The 16570-nt window shown below is 38.8% G+C and overlaps 1 protein-coding gene across 8 annotated transcripts in view; it reads right to left on the bottom strand.

Moving 5' to 3' along the window:
• TTLL8 (tubulin tyrosine ligase like 8) overlaps window positions 1-16570 on the bottom strand; it is a 73942-nt gene that overhangs the window by 40071 nt on the left and 17301 nt on the right. For all 8 annotated transcript variants that reach the window (XR_013483691.1, XM_020982906.2, XM_020982910.2 and 5 more), the window contains one exon: window positions 210-339. Coding sequence is in view for 7 of the 8 variants with exons in the window: in XM_020982906.2 (XP_020838565.1) it covers window positions 210-339 (130 nt within the window). In the remaining variant the exon portion in view is untranslated. The remainder of the gene's footprint in view (window positions 1-209; window positions 340-16570) is intronic.

Genomic DNA, 16570 nt, shown 5'->3' with positions numbered 1-16570 from the left:
TGTAGCCCTGGCCATCATGGAGCTCCAAGTTTAGCAGACAGGCAGATAACAATGGATGATAATAATAACACAGATCATTATAATCTAGGAACAGTCCCACAACCCAAGGAGTCATCTAGCAAGTTCTCAATCTTATAACTTTCGGTTCATCTAACTATTAGCTCGCACTGTTTTCACATGAACAATAACAGAAATGTTGGGTACACTACCTTCACATTCATCTTCACCATTTGGCACCATCTTTGACAAAAAATTGAATTTCTTCTCCACCCATCCTTTCCTTCGTAGAGTATTGCGGATTACCGGGTAGTGTCCATAGATGGAAAATATCTTCTTGTCCTAAAAGAAAAAGAAAACATTTCGAAGCACTGAAGGAAAGCAGAGTTCATAATCCAAGAGGGTCCACAGCGCTGACTTTAGAATTTGTAGAACACAACAAAAGTTGGCTCAGATTGAGAAGGCACAGTTATGCTGGTTATGTTTCCACCATTTACCAGAATGATATTGGGCCATCATGACAATGATATCTCGGAAGATTTACAAAACTCCTTATGTACAATTATCCATCTCCCTAGCCAAGTTACTGCTTAATTTGCCATCTGTCAGATGGCCTCTAAAGACAGTTCCAGTTCTAGAATTCTGAAATTCACTGGAGGTGTAAGAGAAGGTACTGTGGAGGGAAGCACTGGATTAAGCCTTGAAAAAAGGGAAGACCATGAAATGAGAAAGGCATAAGGGCATTGTGGACAAAGACAGAAAGAGAAAAAAAAAAAAAGGCAGAGCAAAAATGAGGCAAGGGACAGACTTTGATGGCTGGGAAGTAGAATTCAGAGGGCCTGGACAGGGGAGGAATTTGCCTTTTATTCTATTAAAAATGGGGAGGCATGGAAGGTTTTTGAGCCCAGATCATAAGATCAAAATAACAGAGATGACACATGAGGAAGATGACTCATGGAGTATGTGAGGGATGGTGTAGACAGGGGAAGATGCTACAAGCATGGAGAAGGGTCAAGAGGTTATTACAAGAGTTTACAGGAAAACAGATAGGGATCATTGCTGAGGTAGCTGCTCTGGGAGTGGTAAGAGAAGACAGGGTATGAGAGACATTGAAGAATTAAAATCAACACTCAAAGATAACAATGTTTTTGAACTTTGTGGTGATACCAAGAAAATAGAGAAGTTACATGAGGAGACAAGGGATGAGTTCATTTTTTTTTTTTACCAAATATCAGCCCATCTCCTTTTCTGGTTAGATCTAAGCCCCATCTCACAGATAATGGTCTCATACTTCAGCCAATTTAGGCCCACAAAGTGTCTCTTTCTACTGTCCTTTGGATTATTCATAATTTTATTTCATCTGAGATTGCCATTCCAGGATTCACAGCCACACAGAACCACTGGGAGAATATTAGTATTAAAAAGATTGACTTATGCAGCAAAGACCAATGTGGGACTTTTGATGATGGCACTGTACCATTTCCCAACAGGAGACGACATAATCTCCTCTTCTGATTCAATTTCAAGTCCAGGTAATTCTGTAGCAGTTGTCCAAGATATGTTACATATTGATGGACTAATCTGAGGGGCTGCCATCCAGATTTGTGCCATAATCTGGGCAATACCCATTTGTCATCCATTTTGTTTTTTCAGTGTGGATATCTAGTCCAATCTCTTTTCTATTGCTTCAGATTTTTATTGAGGCAGCTTTGGGGTGTTCCTAGGGAACTTATATAATTAGTACATCATCCACTAAGAGGGAATGCTTCTTTTGTTTGGATCTGATAAGGGTTAACCTTTACAATTCACGGCCAATGCCATCTATATATTTAATTGTCCTCAGATTTTAAGTTGCTGTGGCCAGATTAACTGCTTCTTGAGGTATCATGAAATGGGAGAAGGGCATATGCCTAAAGGTCAAGTCTGTCAACCAGAGGCCAGTAAGAGGTCTTCTGCTCCTGGCAACACTCTCCAAATTATTATTATGGCATTTATGAGCATTTAGAGAAGAAAGCAGTGATTCCTAAGAAAGAACCAGGGCTTGTTGAGAACGGATGTTGCCTGACTATTAGATCTAGCTGACAAAATCTCACAAGCTAACCATGAGACATAGCTCTGTGACAGAAGATATGGTAGAATGGCCAGGCTCCAACGGTTAGAAGATAATTTAGCAGGAGCTCTCTGGGAAAGTGCCTCAGAGATCTGTGGTTGGCCCTGTGATGTTCAGCATTCTAATAAATAATCTAGATATAAGGACATGCAAGTAGATAGGATTATCAATAGTACAGACAACAAAAAATTGGAGGAAATACCAACACTTGGGACAATAATGCCAAGATCCAGGGGAAAAAAATCCTGACAAACCATAGAATGAAGTCAAAAATAAGAAATTTAATACAGATTAAATGACATATTGGTAGTGGGGAGGTTTAAAAAAAACTGACTTCACAATTATTGAAAGATGGAAACCTGGATAAACAATAGCTCTTGGGCGGGGGCAGAGCCAAGGTGGAAGAGTGGGAAGAAGCAGTGTGGAGGGCTTCTGTCCCACAAACTCCTCCAAAGAGATCTAGTAACTGCACCCGCCTGGAGCCTGATGGGGAAATATAAAGAAAAAGTTCCAGTGAGTCTTATGTTCAGTCCAGGTCTGAATAGGGATACAGACAGGGAGGTCTGGAGGCACTGGGAATAAGCTGCCCGTGAGCAGTCCATGTTTAGGGAAAGGTTGTATACCGGGGCAAGAGGAGGTGTCATACCCACACTGGGGTACCTCAGTGGGGATAGGTGCAAACTGGTGGTTGTATTGCCTGCTCCCCAATTCCAGATCGCAGATTGAAAGTGGAATAGGAAGCAGAACTGTGCCCTGGGATAGAGTCCCGGATAGCGAGGCCCTGCATAGTATACCAAGAAAGGAAATACAACAAGCAGTTTTGGCTCAGACCCCACATTCAAAGGAGGGTATCACTTTCAGCATCAAGCCCAGGCTACAGAGGAATAACCAAGACATGAATCTCAGACCAAAAGGGAGGCTGCAATACTGCCACTCCAAACCTGCAGAGCTTCCCAGCTGGCCAACAAGTGCAGAGTCCAGCAGCATATGCTCTTGCTCAGACCCAAACCCAGATCAACAACTTGCAGAGCTCAGACTGGGCAGGATAAGAGGGAGCAAACCACTTTGGGAGCACTGAAAGCTTGCAGGTCCCCAGCTCAAGCTCTTCCTGAGATCTTGGAACAACATATATTCAGGACCCTGAGAAAGCAGTAACAAAAGCAGTCCAGACCTTGCCCTCTAGAAGTACTCAGAATTCAGCCTTAACATCAAGTTCAAAAGTCAGGAAGGAAGGTGAAAGAAATGAGCAAACAAAAGAAGAACACCACCTTAATCAGCTATCATAGGATGCTCACATGCTCAAAACACAAACACAGAGAAGAGAATGACTCCAAAACATCTATGAGCAAGCCTCAGAGAAAAATATGGCTTGGGCACAGACAACTAAAATTCCTCGAAGAGTTTTACTTTTTGTTTGTTTGCTTTTTTATTGTGAACTTAAGAAATAAAACAAGTATTTCCATAATAAAGTAGACTAAAGTAGAAATAAAGTCGAATAGAAAAAAAAATAAAAGAGGATTGCACATGAAATTGCAAATCTATTATGTACGACTTGCTTGTCCTTTTAAATATATAACAAAGTTATCATGTAATTTTTTTCCCTCCCTCTCCTCCTCCCCACCTAGAGATGGCTACCATTAGACACAAGTATGTGTGTGTGTGTGTGTGTGTGTGTGTGTGTGTGTGTGTGTATAAAACCATACTATGCAAACTTCTATTTATTAGTTCTTTCAGTGGATGCAGAGAGCATCTTCATAGGTCCTTTGCAGTTAATTTGGGTATTTATGAGAGTCAAAATGACTTGATCATTCAAAGTTGTTCATAAAACAATATTGATGTTACTGTACACCATGTTCTCTTGGTCCTGCTCATTTCACTCTTCATTATTTCATGCACATCTTTCCATGTTTTTTCTAAAATCATCAAGCTCATCACTTTTTTATAGCACAGTAGTATTCCATCACAACCATGTACTACAACTTGTTTAGCCATTCCCCGATCGATGGGCATCCCCACAATTTCCAGTTCTTTGCCACCACAAAGAGAGCTGCTATAGATATTTTAGAACATACAAGTTCCTTTTCTTTTTCCCTAACAATCTTGGGAAATAGACCTCATAGTGGTATTGCTGGGTCAAAGGGTAGAGGCAGTTTATTAACTCTTTGGGCATAATTCCTGATTGTTCTCCAAAATGGTTGGATCAGTTCACAATTCCACCAACAGTGAATCAGTGTCCCAATTTTTCCACATGCCCTCCAATATTTATCACTTTCCCCTTCTATCATTTTAGCCAATCTGATAGGTATAAAATGATATCTCAAGATTGTATTAATTTGCATTTCTATAATCAATAATGATTTAGAGCATATATTCATATGACTATAATTATTTTTATTTCTTCATCAGAAAACTGCCTGTTCAAATCCTTTGACCATTTGTCAATTGGCGAATGACTCATATCCTTATAGATTTGATGAAGTTCTTTACATATTGGAAATATGAGACCTTTATCTGAGTAACTGTCTATGAAAACTTTTCCCCAATTTTCTGCTTTCCTTCTGATCTTGACACTGGTTTTATTTATATAAAACCTTTTCAATATAATGTAATAAAAATTATACATTTTACACCTCCCAATGCTCTCTACCTCTTGCTTATTCATAAATTATTTGTCTATCCCATAAGTCTGGTAAGTAATATATTCCATGTTCTTCAAGTTTTCTTATAATATCTCCCTTTATATCTAGGTCATGTATCCATTTTGACCTTATCTTGCTGAACGGTGCAAGATATCGGTCTATATCCAGTTTCTGCAAAACTGTTTTCCAGCTTTCCCAACAATTTTCACCAAAGAATTCTTATCTCAAAAACTTATGTCTTAATACTTGTCAAACACAAAGTTACTACAGTCATTTGCTGCTGTAAATTGTATGTCTACTCTGTTGCACTGATCTAGTTTTCTTCTTAGCCAGTACTAGATAGTTTTAATAATTACTGCCACATAATATAGTTTAAGATCTGGTACTGCTAAACCTCCTTCCTTTACTAGAAGGGTTTTTAAAAGAGTTTAAAATGTTTTTATAAATGAAATGAGAGTGCTTAAGTAAAAAATCAGAAAAGAAATAAAAACTACGGAAGAAAGGATTGAAAAGGGGGTTAGAAACTTGGTACAAGACGTTACCCAAGCAACAAACTCCTTGAAACTCTGTGTAGACAAAAAGGAAACGAATAACTCATGAGATAACCAAATGATCTAATTAGATAATATTTGTAAACATGCTTGGCAAAGTGCTTGACAACAGAGTAGGTGCTAAATAGAAGAAAATATAAGGTTCTTCGAATTATAAAACAGATCAAGGAGGGAAAAAAATAAGAATCACTGGACTACCCGAAAGCCATGATAAAAAAAAAAAGAGCCTCGACATCATATTTCAAGAAATATTAAAACTGCTCATATCCCTTAGAACTAGAGGGCAAAGTATAAACAAAGAATCCCAGTCACCTCCTGAAAGAAACCCCAAAGCAAAGACTCCAAGGAACATCACTGCCAAAATCCAGAACTTCCAGGTCAAAGAAAAAATCCTGCAAGGAGCCAAAAATAAAAAGAAAGAATTCAAGTACTGAAGAGCCACAATCAGGATCACACATTACTTAGAAGCCACCTCTATGCAGGAATGGAAAACTTGGAATATGACATTCCAGAAGGCAAAGGTTATGGGTATACCACCAAGAATAACTTACCCAGCAAAATGGAGAATAATCCTACAGGGGGATAAAAGATCTTTAATGAAATAGAGGACTTCCAACATTCCTGATGAAAAGACCAGAGCTACAGAGAAACTTTGGAGTTTAAACACAGGAGTCAAGAGAAACACCAAAAGGGTATATACATCAACAAACAACAATAAAGGATTAAACAAGGATGAATTGCTTACATTATAAGGGAGCATAATCAGACAAGGCCAGGGAGCACTTCTGTTGTGCCTTAATGATCTTAAGAATGGAAAAAAGAAGAGAAAAAGAATACAATGTGGGGGAAAGGAAAAGAAGGTTAGGGAAAATGATTTCACATAATCAGGGTGCACAGAAAAGAATGGGAATCTGAGGGGATGCTCATCAACTGAGGTTAATTAACAAATTATAGTATATAAATGTGTTGGAATACTATTGTGCTGAACTTTTATCAGTGTAATGACCAATCCAGATTCCAGAGAACCAAAGAGGAAACATGCTACCTACCCACTTTCTGATAAGAAAAGTGAAGGAGAGTTCTGCTTCCAGGAGCCAAGATGGCAGAGTGAAAAGGTAGTCGTTCTCACTCTCCCCTATCAACCTCTGAAAACCCAGAAAATATCACCCCAGAAGAAAACCTGGAACAGCTGAACTAGAAGAAAGACAGGGAGCAGCAGTGCAGCAGCCCAGCAAACAGGTCTCCCAGTGCCTCAGCAAAAATAAGGGAGCAGAACTAAAGGGCCCCAGGCAGATAAGTACCCTGCAGCATTCATCTGAAAGGAGAAGAAAGCAACCTAAAGCTTCCTAAAGCCCAGCCTTGCTGATTCCAACCCAACACCAGGTGAGCTGTCAGAACCCCAGGAAGAGATCCTGAAGCCCAGGTGGTAGCAGGCAAACACCAACACCTGGACCTCCAAGTGCCTCAGTGAGGGTGGGGAACCGGTGGAAACCAGCTCAGAAAACCACCAGGTGCCTGGCACTCTACCACAAAGGAATCTCCCAGTGCATTAGCAGAAATGAGGGAGACAACACTGCAGGGGCCCCAGGCAGATAAACACCCTGCAGCACCCATCTAAAAGGAGCTGAAGAAAGCTAAAGGAAAGGAAAAGCAGGCAACCTAGAATTGCCTGAAAGTTCCAGCCTTGCTGATTCCAGCCCAACACAAGGTAAGCTGCCAGAAACCTACAGCCTCCAATTGCCAACATAAGAGGCCCCAGCACACAAAGCCAGTGACCAAGACCTAGGCTCCCAACACAAGAAGCTTGGGTCAGTGCCCTCTGTTCCCCAGCAGGAGAGCTCAATCTCTTTAAAGGCCAGGGAATAAAGAAACACCATGAGTAAAAAGAAACATACCATAGATTCATATTATGAGAAGAGTGAAGATCAAGACAGAAATTCTGAAGAGGACAACATTGTCAACAAACCCACATCTGCAACAACAAAAGGGAATATGAACTGGTCTGAAGCCCAAAAAGCCTTCTTAGAAGAGCTCAAGAAGGATTTTAATAGTCAAATGAGAGAGGTAGAAGAGTCCTTAAAAATACAATTGGCCAATTGGAAAAAAAATACACTGAAGAAAACAAGTCCCTAAAAAACACAATTGGCCAATTGAAGAAGGAAGTACAAAAACTAACAGAAGAAAACAATCTGTTAAAAACTAGAATTGGACAAATGGAAACTAATGTCTCTATGAGAGAGCAAGAATCAGTCAAACAGAAACAAAAAAATGAAAAAATAGATGAAAATGTAAAATACCTCATCAGTAAAACAACCGACCTGGAAAATCGATTCAGGAGAGACAATTTAAAAATTATTGGACTACCTGAAAATCATGATGAAAAAAAGAGCCTGGACAGTATCTTTCAGGAAATCATAAAGGAAAACTGCCCTGAAGTCCTAGAACCAGAAGGAAAATAACCATAGAAAGAAATCCACGATCACCACCTGAAAGAGATCCCAAATTGACAACACCAAGGAATATAATAGCAAAATTCCAAAATTACCAGATGAAAGAGAAGGTGCTGCAAGCAGCCAGAAAGAAACAATTTAAATATCATGGAACCACAGTCAGGATTACACAGGACCTTGCAGCTTCTACATTAAAAGACCGCAGGGCATGGAACATGATATTCCGTAAGGCAAAGGAGCTTGGAATGCAGCCAAGGATCAATTACCCAGCAAAAATGAGCATCATTTTTCAAGGGAGGAGATGGATATTCAATGAAATAGGAGACTTCCAAACTTTCCTGATAAAAAGACCAGAGCTCAACAAAAAATTTGATCTTCAAGTACAGGACTCAAGAAGGACATAAAAAGGTAAATGGGACAGAAAGATACAATATGTTGTTAATAAGGGGGCTGTTTACCCCTACAAGGGAATATGACACTTGCAACCTTGAGAACTGTATTGTTATTACACCATGTTAAAGGAGTATACATAAAGAGGGTGGATATTAGTTGACTTTGATGTAATGATAAAAAAAAATCTAATCAAGTGGGTTAAATGGATCCAAATAAGTGGATCAATCTGATCTTAGAAAATGTACTGAGAAAGGAGGAGGCAGACAAGGGTAAATTACATTACAGGAAAAGACACAAAATCCTATTACAGCAGAGGGAAAGAAGGGAGGGGGTGAGCATTGTTTGAACCTTACTCTCATCAGATTTGGCTCAAGAAGGGCATAACATGATCAGCTGCATATAGAAATCTAACTTGCCCTATAGGCAGTAGGAGGGAAAAGGGGAAAGAAAAGGGAGGGGGAAGAAGGGAGGAGAAGCAGTAAGGTAAAGGGGAAGAAAAGGGAAAGGGATAATAAAAGGGAGGGGGACTGAAGGAGGCGGTGGTCAAAAGCAAAACACTAGTGAGGGGGGAAAGGAAAAAGGAGAAAGAAAAGCATAAACAAGGGGGGAAAAGGATGGAAAAAAAAGACACAGATAGTAATCAAAACTGTGAATGTGAATGGGATGAACTCTCCCATAAAAGAAATGGATTGCAGAATGGATTAAAAACCATAATCCTACAATATGTTGTTTACAGGAAACACATTTGAAAAAGAGTGACACATACAGGGTAAAGGTAAAAGGCTGGAGCAGAATATATTATGCTTCAGCTAAAGTTAAAAAAAAGCAGGGGTAGCAATCCTGATCTCAGACAAAGCAAAAGCAAAAATAGATATAATCAAAAGAGATAAGGAAGGAAACTACATCCTGCTAAAAGGCACCATAGACAATGAAGTAATATCATTACTAAACATATATGCACCAAATGGTATAGCATCCAAATTCTTAGAGGAGAAGTTCAGGGAGTTACAGGAAGAAATAGACAGCAAAACTATACTAGTGGGGACCTGAACCTCCCCCTCTTGCACTAGATAATCTAACCACAAAATAAACAAGAAAGAAGTTAAGGAGGTGAATAGAACATTGGAAAAGTTAGGTATGATAGACCTCTGGAGAAAACTGAATGGGGATAGAAAGGAATATACTTTTTTCTCAGCAGTACATGGCATACACACAAAAATTGACCATGTACTAGGGCATAAAAACCTCACAATCCAATGCAGAAAGGCAGAAATATTAAATGCATCCTTTTCAGATCATGATGCAATAAAAATTATATGTAATAAAGGGCCATGGAAAGATAGACTAAAAAATAATTGGAAACTAAATAATCTAATCCTAAAAAATGATTGGGTCAAACAACAAATCATAGAAACAATCAATAATTTCATTCAAGAGAATGACAATAATGAGACAACATACCAAAACTTATGGGATGCAGCAAAAGCAGTTCTTAGGGGAAGTTTTATATCTCTAAATGCTTACATAAATAAAATAGAAAAAGAGGAGATTAATGAATTGGGCATACAACTAAAAAAACTAGAAAAAGAACAAATTAAAAATCCTCAACTAAACACAAATTAGAAATATTGAAAATCAAAGGAAAAATTAATAAAATTGAAATTAAGAAAACTATTGAACTAATAAATAAAACTAAGAGCTGGTTTTATGTAAAAAAAACAATAAAATAGATAAACCTTTGGTTAATTTAATTAAAAAAAGGAAGAAGAAAACCAAATTACTAGTATCAAGAATGAAAAGGTGAAGCTACCACCAAGGAAGAGGAAATTAAAACAATAATTAGGAATTATTTTGCCCAACTATATGCCAACAAATTTGACAATCTTAGTGAAATGGATACATATTTACAAAAATATAAATTGCCCAGATTAACAGAAGAGGAAGTAAAATACTTAAATAACCCCATCTCAGAAAAAGAAATTGAACAAGCCATTGATGAACTCCCTAGGAAAAAATCTCCAGGGCCAGATGGATTTACATGTGAATTCTATCAAACATTTAAAGAACAATTAATTCCAATACTATATAGACTATTTGGGAAAATAGGTGAAGAAGGAGTCTTACCAAATTCTTTTTATGATACAAATATGGTGTTGATACCTAAACCAGGAAGAGTCAAAATAGAGAAAGAAAATTATAGACCAATTTCTCTAATGAATATAGATGCAAAAATTTTAAACAAAATACTAGCAAATAGATTGCAGCAACTTATCACAAGAATAATACACTATGACCAGGTAGGATTTATACCAGGAATGCAGGGTTGGTTCAATATTAGGAAAACTATCAGCATCATTGAGCATATCAACACCAAAACCAACAGAAACCACATGATCATCTCAATAGATGCAGAAAAAGCTTTTGATAAAATACAACACCCATTCCTATTAAAAACACTAGAAAGCATAGGTATAAATGGAGTCTTCCTTAAAATAATAAATAGCATATCTAAAACCTTCAGCAAGCATTATATGTAATGGGGACAGGCTAGAAGCATTTCCAATAAGATGGGGTGAAACAAGGATGTCCATTATCACCACTGTTATTCAATATTGTACTGGAAACTTAGCTTTAGCAATAAGAGAAGAAAAAGAAATTGAAGGCATTAGAATAGGCAAAGAAGAAACAAAGCTATCACTCTTTGCAGATGACATGATGATATACTTAGAGAATCCTAGAGAATCAAGTAAAAAACTACTTGAAATAATAAACAACTTTAGCAAAGTTGCAGGCTATAAAATAAACCCACATAAATCATCAGCATTTCTATATATTACCAACAAAGCCCAACAGCAAGAGATAGAAAGAGAAATCCCATTTAAACTTACTGTAGACATTATAAAATATTTAGGAGTCTACCTCCGAAACAAACCCAGGAACTCTATGAACACAATTACAAAACACTTTTCACACAAATAAAATCAGATCTAAATAATTGGAAAAACATCAGTTGCTCATGGGTAGGCCGAGCTAATATAATAAAAATGACAATCCTACCTAAGCTAATTTACTTATTCAGTGCCATACCAATCAAACTACCAAAAAATTATTTTATAGAGTTAGAAAAAATAATAACAAGATTCATTTGGAAAACAAAAGGTCCAGAATATCAAAGGAACTAATGAAAAGAAATGCAGGGGAAGGTGGCCTAGCAATTCCAGATCTTAAATTGTATTATAAAGCAGCAATCATCAAAACTGCTTGGTACTGGCTAAGAAATAGAGGTGGATCAGTGGAATAGGTTAAATATGCAAGACACAGTAGTCAATGACTATAGTAATCTATTATTTGATAAACCCAAAGACCCCAGCTTCTGGGATAAGAACCCACTCTTTGAAAAAAACTGCTGGGAAAACTGGAAAAGAGTATGGCAGAAACTAGGCATAGACCCAAATCTCACACCATATACCAAAATAAAGTCAAAATGGGTTCATGACTTAGATATAAAGGCTGATACCATAAGTAAACTGGGAGAACAAGGAATAGTTTACCTATCAGATCTATGGAGAACAGAAGAATTCATGACCAAACAGGAGATAGAGAACATTATGAAAAGCAAAATGGATAATTTTGATTACATTAAATTGAAAAGTTTTTGCACAAACAAAGCCAATGCAACTAAGATTAGAAGGAAGGTAGAAAATTGGGAAAGAATTTTTACAACCAGTCTCTCTGATAAAGGCCTCATTTCTAAAATATATAGAGAATTAAGACAAATTTATAAGAACACAAGCCATTCCCCAATTGATAAATGGTCAAAGGATATGAACAGACAGTTCTCAGATGAAGAAATTAAAGCCATCTATAGTCATATGAAAAAATGCTCTAAATCATTATTGATTAGAGAAATGCAAATCAAAACAACTCTGAGGTACCACATCACACCTATCAGATTGGCCAACATGACAAAACAGGAAAATGATAAATGTTGGAGAAGATGTGGGAAAATTGGAACACTAATACATTGTTGGTGGAGTTGTGAAATGATCCAACCATTTTGGAGAACAATTTGGAACTATGCCCAAAGGGCTACAAAAATGTGCATACCCTTTGATCCAGCAATAGCACTTCTAGGGCTATATCCCAAAGAGATCAAACAAATGGGAAAAGGACCCACATGTACAAAAATATTCATAGCAGCTCTTTTTGTGGTGGCAAAGAATTGGAAATTGAGAGGATGCCCATCAATTGGGGAATGGCTGAGCAAGTTGTGGTATATGAATGTAATGGAATACTATTGTGCTATAAGAAATGATGAACAGGCTGACTTCAGAAAAACCTGGAAAGACTTATATGGTCTGATGCTGAGTGAAGTGAGCAGAACCAAGAGGACTTTGTACACAATAACAGCCACGTTGTGCAATGACTAATATTGTTAAACTGAACCCTTCTCAGCATTACAAGGATCTAAGACATCTCCAGAGGCCTTGGGATGGAAAATGCTGTCCACATCCAAAGAAAGAACTATGGAAGTGAATCACTTCATTTTTTACCTTCTGTTGAGTTTTGTTTCATCTTTCTGATGGTTCCTCCTATTGGTTTTAATTTTTACTTACAACTTCACTAATGTGAAAATATGTTTAATAAATGTAAATGTAAGCCTATATCAGATTGTGCGCCATCTTGGGGAGGGTGGGGAGGAAGGGGGAGAAAAATTTTAAACTCAAAAGCATATGGAAGTGATCGTTGATAAATCAAAATAAACTAATAAAATTTAAAAAAAAGAAAAGAAAGGTGAAGGACTCAGAATGAAGAATGAAGCAAATTATTTTTTGGAGATGGTCAACATGGAAATTTGTTTTGATTGACTATACATTTCTGTAATGAGGGTTATGTGTGTGTATATGTGTGTTCTTTCAGTTGGGAGAAAGAGGGTTGGGGTGGTCCGATAAAAAGGCAGATTTTGGCTGTAAAAGAAAAATATCTATTTCTTAAAAACCCAATAGTTCTTGTGGAATGTCACAATAGCTACAATATAACATGGCAGCTTGGAAAGCTCGTGATTTCTCCTAGGCTGCATTGAGGAATGGTAATTCCATGGAATTCAGTTCTGGGGACCATATTTGCTGAAGAACATTAAGACGCTGGAGCACATCCAGAAACTTCAAGATGGAGGCGGATGGTGAGATGGCTACAGGCCAGGCCATATGAGGAAAGACTGGATCATTTAACTAGAAAAGTAGTCTTAAAAGGTCACATGACAGATGCCTTCAAGTATCTGAAAGGTGACGGTCAGAACTAGGAGAAATGAATAGAAGTAGCATAAAGGCAGATTTAGGGCCCCTTGAAGGAAAAACTTCCTAACAGCAAGAGTTGTCCCAAAGTGGAAGGGCATTCCTGGGCCTTTGGACAGCCTATCACCCAAGCCTGGAATGTCCTTTTGCCTTCCCCTTGCCCGTCCCTTGGGAGCCCTCCCTAGGCTGCATGAAGGCTCAGTTCAACCAGCATTTCCTACAGGACGCCTTTCCTAATTTCCCCAGGTGTTGGGGCTCCCACAGTCCTCAAATGATTTGATGTTTATTTTGTAAGAATTTTGTTATCCCTCATTCATCTGTGTGCAGGTTGGTCCTCACCCTGCTCCCCATTCCCAAAGCCACTAGAATGTAATTCCTGGACAGAAGAGACTGTTGAGCTGGAGGGCTCCATAACCTCTCTGCTTAACAAATGACTCTTTATCAGCTTCATTTCACCTACTGCAAAGCAAAGTCTATTCTTTAGTAAGTGTTTAATACATGTGTGACTTCATTTCTTCCCAGTAAAAGTCTTCAAACATTTAAAGGCACTTATCATGTTGTCCCATTAGCCTTCTCTTATCCTAGCTACACACTCTAACATGCTTCAAGGACTCCTCCTCTGGCGTGTTCCAAGCCACTCACCTTGCTGACATTAATAATGTGTTCCCTGTGACTGCTCTGAAGTGTGTTCTGACCAAGGCAGAGGCCACTGGGACCAGCACAGCTCTGCTGGGGGGGTTATAGATTTATATTAGTGAAAATCAGATAGATCGGGCTGCCTTTCTCTGCTGCTGTCCTATATACTCAGCTCATCCAGAGTCAGAGATTAATCAGAATGCCCGGATCTTTTTTCATATGAATGACTTTGGTCCTTCCTGTCCCCCTGATCCTGTTTTGTGATTGATACTTTGATCCTAAATACAAGGTTTAAAATATAGACTGTGAAGGTCATTCTGAATCTTGACTGAAATCACAGTATCTCAGTGGTAGAAGGAACTCCCAAACATCATGGCCTCTTGACTTGGGGGTCTATAAATTGTTGTTGTTTTAAAGTATTCTGGTAACTCTTCCAACATAATTAGCTTTCTTTGCTTTCACCAGACTGACGGCCAAAGGGGAGGGGGGAGGGTCCATGACACACAAAAGCCAAGGGACCTCTATGATTTGGACCAAACTGTCCATGAACAAAATTTCCTTCTCTAATTTCTGTAACAAATGTTCACCTAACCTTTACTCTAGGGCTTCCAGCAAAAAGGAATACACTACTTCTCAATCTTTCCTCTGTGCTCTGGACACCATTCCCCTTAACATAGCTTAAAAGACTCTTGGTTTTGTCGGCCATAGCCCATTGGTGACTCACACAGAGCCCACTGTTCATTTACGTCCCCACTTCTTTTTCATATAAACAATTGTGTGGCTATATCCTCCAAAATTGTGCCACTGAAATGGATTTGGGGGAACATATATAAGACTTTATATTGATCTCAATTACATTTCTTCTTAATAAATTCAGCTCATCATTTCAGTTTGCCAAGATCCTCTTGAGCCCTGTCAGACAATATGATCACTCTCCACTTCATTAGAGATAACTTAATTAATAGTGACTCATTCCTTAGGTCTCTATTCAGCTGTACAATCCTTTCCAGCTTTGTGTCTTCCACAAATTGGATACCTGTGCCATCTAAGCCTTCATTCAAATAACTGCCAAAATACTGGACAAGGTAGAGCCAAAGAACCTGTTCAATGGCCCTGCACATGAGTATGAGTTCTCTTAATTTTCCACAGTGGCAGAACCGTCACTTGAAATACCACTTCAGCAGAACTTATGTAATAAATCCTAAAAATTACATTATTTTTAAATTACTACTACTACTACTACTACTACTACCTTCAATGGTTCTGAAGCTACATTGAGCTGCATTTTCATATCATTCTCCCCACCCTAACCTCCCCCCCAAAATACCCTTAACAATAACATGCACTACCTACCTAGGCTAACAATTAAGACTGCACATCACACTCTACTGGGTATCTTCAATGATTTATCACAGACCAGTCAGCTTTTTCCTCACATCAGCCATCACACCTATGTCTGCCATGCTGCTAATGGTTCTCTGCATAGGTATGTTATTAGCATAGACAGCAAATAGCTTCAGAAACTTCCCCTCAGGCTGACATCCAGCTGTTCTGTGTAACCCTTGGAGGTTGCTTTGAGGCGAATGCCGCCAACCTGTAAGTAGTCTATGGAGTCTTGGAGTTACACCAACTCTTCCTTGAGTGGGGGCCATCCTAGGTCAAGAAGCCTCAGCCTGCGGCATGGGAGGGCCAATAGTTCATGGAGCCATATTTTTATCAGAGGTCAGTCCTGAAAGCCATCACCGACTCATACTGCCTTAGAGAAGCAACAGGTATGAAAGAGAGAGAGAACTAAATGTCTAGGCAGGAGAAACACCACCAGATGCTAGGCAACTCTCAGCTTCAGTTTCCTCCCCTATGAAATGGAGATGGATTTGGACTGTCTACCTAAAGCCAATGTAAGCACATTAAAGTGCTAGAGAAAGCAATGTGATCTAAGGTAGTTATGACGTCTGGTCACCCATCACACGATACATGGCCCTTTGACTGAATCCAAACTTCACAGAACAAATCCCCTTAATGAAAGGATTTGTTCTGTAAAACGTGGACTCAATCCAAAGGCTGCCCCCAAGGACCTAGAAGGACATATGTGGCCTCAAGTTTGCAGGTTCCCCATCCTGGACCAGGATAACTCCTAAGCTGTGAGCCTGGGGGCCCAGGAGGATGGTGTTACCCTCTACAGTAAATAAGAGGGGAGTTAGGAAGAGAGGAGGGCTTGGGGGAAAAGACAGTTCAGTTTTGGAGTTGGTGAGTTTAAGATGTCTACTGGGCTTCCAGTGTGAGATGTCTGAAAGGCTGCTGGAAATGTGAGATTGAGGAAGGAAAGGTGAGTTTGAGAATCGGGAGGAAGATGGCAATTAAATCCATGGGAGCCAATGAGTTCACCAAGTGAAGCAGTCATGGAGAAGAGAAGTGGGCCCAGGACAGAACCCTGGGAGACCCCTCAGCCAGAGGGTACAATTTGCATAAAGATCCAACTAGGTGAATGGGCAGAGCACAT

This window comes from Phascolarctos cinereus, unplaced genomic scaffold, assembly GCF_003287225.1.
Source record: "Phascolarctos cinereus isolate Bilbo 61053 unplaced genomic scaffold, phaCin_HiC Scaffold_1;HRSCAF=81, whole genome shotgun sequence".
In the NCBI taxonomy this organism is placed as follows: domain Eukaryota; kingdom Metazoa; phylum Chordata; class Mammalia; order Diprotodontia; family Phascolarctidae; genus Phascolarctos; species Phascolarctos cinereus.
This window is presented reverse-complemented; position numbering and strand designations above follow the sequence as displayed.